Source organism: Labrus bergylta, chromosome 3 (assembly GCF_963930695.1).
Source record: "Labrus bergylta chromosome 3, fLabBer1.1, whole genome shotgun sequence".
NCBI lineage: Eukaryota > Metazoa > Chordata > Actinopteri > Labriformes > Labridae > Labrus > Labrus bergylta.
The window spans coordinates 3,993,316-4,005,152 of NC_089197.1; the positions used below are offsets into that span (position 1 = coordinate 3,993,316).

The 11,837-nt window shown below is 43.0% G+C and overlaps 1 protein-coding gene across 1 annotated transcript in view; it reads right to left on the minus strand.

Moving 5' to 3' along the window:
• Positions 1–10,520, minus strand: part of dpy19l3 (dpy-19 like C-mannosyltransferase 3) — a 72,889-nt gene extending 62,369 nt beyond the window's left edge. Inside the window, 3 exon segments of the mRNA XM_065952498.1 lie at positions 6,368–6,495; positions 9,120–9,246; positions 10,354–10,520. Coding sequence (XP_065808570.1) covers positions 6,368–6,495; positions 9,120–9,237 — 246 coding nt within the window. The 5' untranslated portion in view covers positions 9,238–9,246; positions 10,354–10,520.
• Positions 10,521–11,837: the final 1,317 nt, after the last annotated feature.

Genomic DNA, 11,837 nt, shown 5'->3' on the forward strand with positions numbered 1-11,837 from the left:
GATTACTGAAGTAATAAATCAACTGAGAAGCGTTACAAAGGACAAACACTTACTAAACAATAGAGGCACGCCGGTCTGGCAGTTAAACCAAATACAGACTTCAGACACTGAAGCATTTTGGTCTCAGTAGATATTTCCTCATATGGATAGACACTTCTGCATTTGCTCCACCTTTGAAACCAGTAACTCTCATAAATTGTCCATGTACAGAAAATAAATTCCAGAAAAAGGATGCACCGATCCCTGGTCAGTCCGGTACTGACTCAGTGGACGATGAGTGGACGATGGCACGACCCATGGTGCCAATCTATACAAGTCAGTTCTATGCTCTCCTGTGTTTACAGGCTTTATCTGTGATTTTTCACACTTAAATATAATATAAATCAAGTATATCCTCTGAAAATAACTCTGAGTCATGACTGTCTACAATGGGTGTAACACCCGAGTCCCACTGTCTGTGATGTTTTCAGAGTTTTCAGAGTCCTATCTTCAGTTTGTTTACATCGCCGGGACGGCCGGCTGACTCCTCCCCTCGTGTATCAAAGTTGTTTAATTGAGGGACTAGAGAAAAGAAGAATAACATACTGTACTCACTGCTTAACTGTGTTTCTAGATCACGCTCATTTCAGGTAAATTTACATGCAGTGTGAAGATACCAGCATAATAAAGATCGCTAGCATTAGCATGCTAACACAACAATGCAGCGTGAGTTGTTTTGATTTCATGCTGGTGCTCAAGGGCGACATCTGCTGGATCAAATGATGGATCTTGCATATAAAGCCTTTAAATCACTTTTAAAAACACATTTTTTATCGTAAGGCCTTCTTCTAATCCTTGTTTCATGATGTTTTATTTGTTTTACCGTTAACTTCAGCCAACCGTTGTCTCGGTTGTTTCTCTTTTCTCTGTTTATTGGATGATTGCTGCACTGTTGTTTTATTTTTCATGCATTTTAATAGGATTTTATTGTTGTGTATTTGACTGTTAGGATTTTTCTTTTTTCTGTATAAATAAACTTCATTATTATTAGTATGCCATGTGTCATAAGTGCGCCAGCAGGAACATTTTGCTACTTGGTGCCTAAATAGCTTGGAGGGAGTTTACAAGAAAAGCTAAGCAGTTAAGATGTATTTCACACTTGTCACAGCAACAACTTCTACAGCTACTTGTAATTAATACCTGCAAAGCGTTTGCTGTGAGGTGAGGGTAGAACCACTGAAGAAAAACCAACAAAGAAGGCAGACGGAGTGAAACAATGCAGTTAACTTCCTCGTCTGCATTGTAAAGAAAAGACAGAAACTTGTCAGTGATTGGTTTGAAAGCTTTGAAACATTTGGAACCAGGGTGCAGTTTGCTGTCTCTGCCTGACCTTTAAAAGAACACGAGAACATTTATCAGCAGAGGAAATGGACGTAAAGATTTAAACCTTCACCACAGCAACCTGGATCTGTGACGTGTCGTTGAACAGCAGACTGGTTGGACACCAGTTGCACAGTGCCATGTCTCAAGCTAAAACTCCATGGATCATGCACCAGCAACTCGATTTGAGTTACCATCAAGAAAATCAGTTCACTAAAGTCTAGTCAATTTGAGAGACGATGTCAGAAACTTGAAAAAGCAATGGCCAACATGGGAGTGCATAGATTAGACTGTTTCCATATAAAAGGCTGCTCGTGGTCAATGAGGAGTCCACTTTTGCAGCAGAGGTTGAGTGATGCTGTAAGTGCAAAGTGGTAGACAGTTAGTTCGGTGCTTCTCGACAGATGTCCTCAAAGTCAGTGACTTGTTCGATGATGGCAAAGGTTCAACTAGATTGAACTTTGTAGTTGTTTATTCCTGTGTTTTCCGATCTAAACCATTTGTGCCTGAACTTCCTAGTGAGTATGAGCGCCTAGGTAACGTAACAAAGACTGGTTCATGAAGCCGGTTATCCAACAGCATTCAAGTCAAAAGTCTTAATAATGCTCCAAACAGCCAAACTGGACCGGGAGTGAACAGACCGGCGCCGCTGAGATGGGTCAGACTCATTTTTTAAAAATAAAACGACTCTGTGTGAACAGTCTGAGACAGAGGATTTTATTGCATAAACAGAAGGTAACACATCACACACACACACACACACACACACACACACACACACACACACACACACACACACACACACACACACACACACACACACACACACACACACACACACACACACACACACACACACACACACACACACACACACACACACACACACACACACACACACACACACATGCGTGCAATGTGGGATGATGTCAGCCAGGAGTCCACTTGTGTGGGAACGTTTCGGGGAAATGTTCGCCAGGCCTGTAAAGTGACCTGCATTTATTATGAATGGAAGCATCTGTCGGCATCTTCCCGCCATACACACACACACACACACACACACACACACATTACCAGAAAAAGATGAGCACGGGACCACGAAGAGTGTCTGTATGGATTCCACTTAATTAACTGGATGAGCCGCTTTTGTCTCTCTGTAACAAAAACTTACAAATTATCCCGAGCAGATTACCTCGATGTGGGTCAACACACAAATACACACACACAATGCATCGCACATCGGAAACCAACGAGGCACCTGGCTGCCAAAAGCTTTAATTACTTACTTAATTATTACTCTCTTCTGCACCCGGAAAAAGCAGTTTCTGTAGATAGGATAATATTTCCTTAACTCTTAACCAACAGATGAAACTCTGTTTTCTGTAAGGTTACTAGTTCAGTCCCTCTGGGGAGAGAACGATCCAAACTTAATGTTAAAGTAGAGCGACTATTTGAGGCAAATATTTCCCAACTACAAGTTCATTTCAGACCGTCTGCTCTGCTCTATCACTACATTATCATGGAAGTATTATTCAGTACTGAAGGGAGTTCTGTGGTTAACTTTCCTTTCCTTTGGTAGTATTTTAAACTAATCCAAGAGCTATATGTTGAGTTTTTGGACCATACACAGCCCTCTGTTTGGCTAAGTTTACAGCAGCTACTGACCCCCCCCCCCCCCCCCAACTCTCGGAATACCCACTGGAGTCCTGCATAACTAAGTGCAATATATTTATTCTATGCCTGTCACCTGCAAATTAATTGTATATTGTATACTACATCGTATTATTTAATTGTATTTCTTATTTGAATATTTGGTTTTAGTATTTGTATATTTCTGATGTTAGACATCGACAGGCTTGCTCCAACAATTTTTTGTTGTACTTATATCTTATCTTATCTTACCTTAATTCAGACGAGGTGATCGGAGAAAAGCCGAATCAGCATTTGAAAAAAAAAGTATAAATACACGATGAAATATCAACGCTCTACGACCAGTTTCAGAATGAGAGTCAGCGAAAAAATATCGAAAAATATATTTTAAAAACAAAACTTTCAGTCAACCTAAGGACAGGCTGAGAGCTGGAGCTGAGGTGGGTTTTAAGCCTCCTGACAAACAGCCACATTGCGCCCAGCTGTCAATCATGTCAGCTACGCACCTAACTTTGGATAACACGTATCGTTCATGAAATCAAAACAGAGCCGTTAAAACAAAAAAAAAGTCATCCTTCTTACAGTGTGTGCCAGTGAGGACAATAACTCATCAGACCTGAACAGTGTTTTTCCAACACCAGAGGTTGCCGCTTGATCTAAGTTTGTAAAGAGTGGGATAAGACATAAAAAAATCATTTTTATTCCATGTGGAAAAGTGTCATTGAAAACTGACAGCAGCTGTACAACAAGAGAACAAAGCGGGACAAACATAAAAAAACCACACAACAAGAACAACACAGTGACTTCATGACAGCCATAAGAATAATGATTTTAACATTCTCTTAAATGAATGTGTTGTTTCTTTTTTAAGGATTAATCCCCACATCACATGCAAACACAACAAAAAACATTTGACAAACCAGGCCACACCAGGTGACCTGCAAACCCTGCGCTGGGTTGACTCATAAATCCACCAAAACAAATGACTATTACTGCGCTGCTAAATCAGGCAAAAAAAAAAAACAACAGCAACAAACAGCTACTCATTTACATGTTGCCCCAGTTCTGACTCTGACAGAGCGATCTGTTCTGCCCTGTCAACCTGATTAAAATCTACTATGTATATCTCAAGTCTGAACCCACAGAGTGCTGGTGAGGCTTTGGGGGGAGGGATTTAAATAACGGCATATCTGGCAGGGCACAATGTTCTGTCGCTGTTCAACACTGAACAGACCATAAAAAAGGACCGTGAAACCAGCAGTTTCCAGTCATGTTTTAGGACTTCGCACGGTTCATTTAACAGGCCCTGAAAATCAATCCTCTCCAGTGCATGGAAAAACAATCATCCCATTTCAGGGATGGAGTGTTTATGATGCGTTTGCATGCCATTTGACGGAGAAAATCTGGACGTGGAGACTCGCTGATTGGCCCTACATGTATTTGTCAAAGCTACATTTCCTCTTGAGATAAGCAGAGAATCTGTGGGTGATTTTTTTCCAGCTCTTCAATGATAAAACCAGGAGGTATTTTTCCATCTGTACATATCCACATTTGTGATGTGGTTGATGACTCTTACACATGGATGTCAAAATCCTGAGATAACCTCCATATAAAAGTGTCGGGTACATTAATCCAGCTGTCACTGCTGCTTCTTAACAAGCGCATCATTAAAAAGTAAAGAGTCATCTGTTTTCAACATTTAAAGTTCAAATCATCAGTGAGACACGCAGCCCCCAAAGTTTACAGAATCTTATTCTAAACTACGGAAAAACATGCACGACATGTTCATTATGGTGCGCGGTTATTAGTGTAAGAGCGTGTGATTGAAAAGTTTGACCTTTAGTGAGCTGTATCACATTATGTTGAAGATTAATGCAAAGTGATAATGAGTAGCGGGTATAAAGTAGAAACTGAGAGGCAGACATGTGAGAGAGAGAGAGCAAAATGTTCTGGGAGAGTGATAATAAACAAATAACAGTCAATGTTCATTTTGTTTGGTGGGGACCAAAGTATGGAAGTTGGTCTGGTTGCTGGAGAGGAGCCTGAGCACCCCCAGCGCTCCATGTTTGGCATCCCCACTCTGACCCAGAACTTCCACCAGATACAGCGTGTGTGCATAGCGTGTCAGCGCAGCGTGGAGCAGCACCGCCAAGAAACATGTGCGATGTACGTGGTATAAAAACTCTATACACAACAACAACCACACAGAGGGTCATTGTTCACAAAGGTCCAAACGGAGTGTTTTATTCTGAAAATAAACCGAAACAATTTATTGTCGTTTCAGTGTCTGACTTCCTGTCCCACTCAATCTGCTCTGTGTACCGGCAAAATGGAAGCCTCTGGTTTCTGCTGCAGAAGGGCTCCAGACTGCTGGGACGCAGCTGAGATGCAGCGCAGCCGTTACAGTGAATGCTGTGTGTGTGCACAGTCTGGGGCGGACCGAACACACACATCACAGTCCATGAGGTCTGCTGATCAGTCGCTTCTAGTAAGCATAGGGGGACACCGGGCCTTTGCAGTTATAGCCCCTAAGCTGTGGAACCAGTTGCCCCCCCCCCCCCCCCCCCAGGTTAGGCTGGCACCCACGTTGCCTGTGTTTAAATCTCGTTTAAAAGCGTATCAGTGTAACAGTTTGTTTTTTGTTGCTATGGATTTTTTTCTTTTTTGTCTGCTTCGTTTTTGCTTTGTCTGTTGTCACTCTATTTGATGTAAAGCACTTTGGTTGACTCTGTTGTTTTTAAATGTGCTCTATAAATAAAGTTGGATTGGATTGGATCTGGTGGAATTTAGCAGAGATGTCTCTCCATTAGGTCCACAGGTTTGTGCAGGTGTGTGATGATTTGGGCCTGTGTGTGTGTGAGAAGCATGTCTCAATAACAGAATGTAAAATGAATGAATGAATGTAGGTATTTAAAAAATAATAATAATAATTGTATTATTAACAAAAAATCGAGTTTCCATTTGAGATAAAGCTCAAAGCAACAGGGGTTAGCCAACATCAGTGACTGAAGTGTCTTCTGATAGGTCGGGTTAACACCTGAGCCTGAGCTGATGGCGGTCTGTTCAGAACATTAAGACACTGATAGCAAACACATGACAAACTGTCATGGAAGATATTTTCATGGCTTACTGCGGGGACACTGATGTCTCCGCAATAAGACATTCTTTCCTACCAGACATGAACCGTTTGGTAGGAAAGATGACGGCATGAAAAAATCCAAAGATCAAAAGGAGAAATGGAAATTGCACAAAAGACGTAAATTCACATCTGGACGGTCCTCTTCAGTGACGCATCACGAGCTGGATCAACAACGTTTAAAGAGGAGAAAAAGCTCTATGGACTCAAAGAGTAGTTTACCTTGATGTTGGAGAACCACAGGTCGTTCTCATGCAGTGTGGCCACGTAGATGCAGCACAGCAGGCCCAGACCGACAGACACAGACCAACCGACTGAGGTCCAGATTATCGCCCCCCACGACCAATCACCTGCAGGAACAGGAACGTTATCGAGTTACTGTTGTCTCCTGACGTGTCTTAATGTGATTTATTCTTCCCATATGTGGTTTTTTTAAACAGAAGAAACTTTGAGATGTCCCAGAAGGAACAGCTCGGGTTCAAGTCGTAAAATAAAATGACAGCTGTTCCAGTTCGCTGTGTCTGTTTCAAGGCTTTAGTACCGTGCATGTTCGCTCAGGGTTAGCTAAGGCCAAAGGGAATCTTTCAGCCAATCAGGATAAGAGAAAATCACATGTTTATAATAATCAGATCATGAATAATTATCGGTACATGTTTTCTACATGATAAGATATGTATGCACACAGAGTTGTATTCCTCAGATGGAGTGAGTGGAGAATAATGATTTATTAATCTGGAGCTCTCTAAAGATTTACAGAGATTCATTCATGATGTCTTCCTCTAAAAATGTAAAGAAACATCCACACTGGCCATGACGTGTTTTGTTTATAGATTTCAAGATAGTGGGCGGCAGTCTGTAGAGACTTGGGTTGGGAACCGAAGGGTTGACGGTTCAAGTCCTGGTGCAGACCAAAGTATGCAAGTTGGTCTGGTTGATGGAGGTCTGTCATTTTGTTACATCAGTGTGTCTAGTTAAACTAATTTAAGTATTTAAGTTCATTTAAATTTCTAAGAGTAAACAGTAAATACTGTGTGTTTTATCTACCTTTTAAGATTAAGACACCGGCCCTTTAAGGGAGGCTCAGTGAAGAAGACACAGAGGTGTGTGTAGGCTGAAAAACGAAGCTTGTGTAAAGCTGTGGTGCATTTCTTTAATAAAAGTTGCTAAAAGTGAAGATGGACGAGTTCTGACCGGTTCATTTCAAGGAACACTGAGGTGCTCTTAAGCAAGGCACCGGCCCCCCCAACAGCTACGGCGCGCTCCCTGTGTAGCAGCCCCACTCTGACATCTCTCTGTTAAAGCATGTCCACAGCTTCTGTTTGTGCATGTGTGTGTAAGTCAGGCCTGTGTGTGTGTAAGAAGCATGTCTCTCAATAATAACCTCATTCATCTCTGAGGGGAGATTTATCTTTATTTACTGAACACGTTGCCCTCACATCAGTCACAATACACACACATGATGACACGACAAAGAGGATCCTGTGGACATGCAATAATAGAGAGATGTCATCAGTGTCCAGAAAATGAACTGGCACCTCGTCAGCTACCCAAAGCTTGCACAATTCCCTGGACTTGACTTGCAACAGGAAGCAAACCACCAGACTGAGCTGCTGAGTTTACCAGTAGTGTTAGAAATGAAGTCTGAGTGTGCTCTGCAGAACAAGTTATCTGACTGCTCCATTTCATATTAACTTAACCACCTTTAACTGCACTGTTGTCCAGGGAGGAGATGAAGATGTGTAGGTGCATACTGAATGTGCTGATGTATCAGTACAGACTAACGATGGGACGATTATTTAGGAAAATAAACATCTCTCCTGTTCAAGTTATCCTCTGACTGCTTCATGTGCGTGTTGTCTTACCTCGTCAGACATCAAATGTTTTCAAATATTTTCAAAATGGCCACACACGATTAGAGGATGAAAACAGGAGATTTCATTGACGGTGATCCTGCTTAAAATACAAAAGGATGACATTTCCACGCAGTCTCTCCCATGAGGACATTCATCGTGTTGCACTCGCTTGTTTCCATGAAAAGAAATCCAGAAATGTTCCTCTCAAAGATTTTCAAAAAAAGAAAGGAGAGATAATAGAGAAGTTCAAGCTGCTGACTCTAAAAAACAGAGAGGCAATCATGAGATGAAGAGAGAGCTGATGGCAGAGTGATGGTTGAAAGGAAAAAGGCTCTGACATCAGAAAGGTGCAGACGGATGAGTTTCTGATTTGGCTGTCCAACAAGCCCTCTCTGAGGAACTGTCTAAACCTGTCACGGCTTTCTGGGGACAAATGTGACAAGAGCTAACGTTGAGGTTATTACTAAACCCTGTGCTTTATGCCAGGTCAAAATGTTTGCTCTCAGCTTTTAAAAAAAGGCCCATTGTTCCTCGTCTGTCTCCACATTTAGAAGTATTAAACCTGAGTCACAGAAAACGTTGTAATAGTCGTACAAGATGAATCACATTTATGATGTGAGGTTTCTTTTAAGAGTGCTCGAGTACAACGCGCCTCTGAGTCAGGCAGGGCTGCCAGATGATTATTATTCAGTGGATAATAATGTATGCAGTTTCTTACACAATAAAAACTTGATGCATGAAGCTAAATCAGTGAAATGCTCAGAAATTGTCGGGTCATTATTCCTGAAGTGCTGCGAGGATGCAGCACAGTTCCAAACAGCACAACAGGTGTGAGGGTTATGGAAACATGGCGCTTCATTAAAACCCCACTGAGAACTCTCCCCTCCTCGTTCTGCCCACACAGCCGGTCAGAAGTCCAGGTTCAGAGACAGAGCACCGACCCTGGAGCTGGAACCGGCTCAAGGACTCTGCAGCGGGGACTGCTTGCCAGCCCCGTGTTCACCTCTTGATCAGAGGGTCAGCTGCTTCTCTGCAGTCACTGGACCACATGCTCACTTCCTGTCTGCAGTCAGTGGAAAATGAAAATGAAGTCGGCCGGGTGAGGAGGAGGGTTCACTCACCGTGCAGGATCCTCTCAGGATGATGATCCGTGCAACAGTTGGACTGCTGGGACTGAAACTCTGCGCTGAGGGGGGGCTCCCTCCCCTTGCTGCCCTTCCTCTGACGCAGGGCGGTCATGTTGAAAGTCTGCAACAAGAAGGGGAAGTGAATCTGCTGATCAAACGCACACATTTCAGGCGTAGTGAAAACACACAAGGCCATGTGCACCCCTACACCAAACATGTTCATTTCTGCTGTAAAAACGGCTTTGTTGAAGCGGGTGTGTGTGTGACTTCTGGTGTTCCTGGAGCCAGCCTCTAGTGGACGTTTGGAGAACTGCAGGATTTTGCAATTCTGCACTGGCTTCATTTTTCAAGACTGGAGGTCGGTATTTCTTGGCAGCGTTTGTGTCCCAACACCTGGCAAATAATTGTAAATTTGGACAGCATGCAGGAATCTTCATGCAATGTTTTACTACTTTATATTGTGTCTTCAGACTGACATCTTTGTTTTGGCTCCTTGAAGAAATAAGCTCTGCAGATTTAAATGTTGCAGCTCTGTTATGTGCATTATTGTAGTTAAAATATGCACAGGACTATGACAATGAAATGTGCATGTCAGTAGTTGAATATGACAGAAAGGGTAAATATTTATGCTTATCATCATTGTGTGCACACAAACTTCATGCCAGTGCCTCCCCATCAAAATAAAAAAGGCAGTGCATGCCCCTGTGTGTGAGAATGACACACACACAGATATGACAAAAGGAAGTGAAAGCACATAGAAAGCATGGTGCACAGTGGTGTTCCCTTGAAGCACACAGTGACCTGGCTGCACCACTTGTTTGTTTTCCTTCCCTGTCCTTTGTGTTCAGTCAGACTCTGATGGATGGGATGGACAGGGCCTGCTCACAGCGCTGTTTCCTGCTCACGGTGGACACATCACATCTCATTCATCCACAGCGACGCAGCCAGATGACGCCAAGCATAACAACACATGTACCAGTCCCCAGTGACACATAAAGAGGGGTGGTTGTTGGTTTTTTTTTAGTAATAATGACACGAATAGAGAGAGACACAGGCGAGCAGTAAGCACGATAATCCAGGTTTAAAGTCGCATTGTGTATTTAGCACTTCTCCTGCCGTGTACTGATGAATGGGCATGTTGAATTTAGGCGCAGAGCCGCTATGGACGCCAGATTCTCTTTCAGTCCTGACAGCAGCAACAAAGACGGAACATGTTTTTAAGCCTCACCCTCCTTCCTCCTGCAGGACGGTCCGACAGCTCTCCTCTACCTCCCCCTCTCTCTCTCCCTCTTTCTCTCTCTCTCTCTCTCTCTCTCTCTCTCTATCTGCCTCGCACTTTCATTTTCCTCTCCTCTTTTTTCTCTCCTTCCAGTTAAAATTCAGCGGTCGGCTTCATACCGCACTGTGTTTACACCGGAACACATGAGAGAGCCCGCCTTCAAAATAAAAGCATGGGGGGGGTTACCGCTTTTTTTTCTTCTTTTTTTTGTGAAATGCGCAGGAGACAAAAAATAATCACCAAATCTCCGACCTGATGATTTCACGCTGAACCCTCACGGACTTTAATGGCCTCTGGCATGCAGTGCATGGCTGTGAAAACACATGCTATTATAAATAAGACGTGGTATTGAACAATCAGGAGGATATTATTAACTGAAAGCAAATAACTCTCAAACGTGTAAATTGATAAACTACATGATGTCACCATAAAATGTGTGAAACATGGACGTAGTCTCAGTGAAGTCCCCAATTACATTCTGAATAGGTGTTATGAAGTCAAACACCATCAGTCGCCATATTGGAAATGCTGTCTCAAACCCTTTTCACACATATGGAAATCTCCTGAAAAACTCAGAAGATTTGTCTACCCGGAGGTTCTTTAGTCTATGTGTGAACGCAAACAGACACATTTTTCGCACAGACTTTACCCGGAGTTTATCCGGCCAGACCCTTAGTATTTTATCCGCAGAATATCTGAGTGAGCTGATGTCTGAACGCGGCAGCATATACTCCGGAGATTTCAATTTCAGCCAATGAAAAGAAAATGACGTTTATTTACATTGACCGGCTAAAGTGTCTGCACGCGACCTCTACGATCTCCGTGCTCTAATTAAACGTCTGCGTTCTGTTTTCTGTTGGTCAGTTTGTTGTTCTCCTCTCTTTTGTGGATGTTGTCATTCCATTGGATTACACATAGCATTGATATAAAGACAAATATTCTCATTATAGCGTCGTGTAGCGGACTCTGTTGCTTCGTCCGCGTTGTTTTTTTTACGTCACGTCTTACCTCGGGAAATCCCCCGCCCCCCCTCCCCTCTGACAGGGAAAGTCCCCCGCTGTGAGGAGCATATGTGAACGGCTAGGTCGGGAGAATCTCCGGAGAAGTCCTCCTGTAAATATCTAGATATTATCCGGAGTGCAGATGTGAAAACGGCTTCGGGGTGCACTCACACTAGGCAATCCCCTAAAGTCCAGTTCGCTTGACTAGTGTGAATGCTCCGATCTGTTCTTAAGCACGGTACACTTCCTTGGCCTTGGCACGCTTGGATGAGGTGTGCTTCGGCACGGTACAGTTCATGCACAAGCACAAACACAAGTATACAACGTGGACAGCCTTCATTATCAAGAAATGCTTGTGGCTGTAAATTACTTAAAATAAGCCACAAAGTCAGTGAAGTGGCAGTCATATTCTGTGTGTTGTTTTTCGACCCT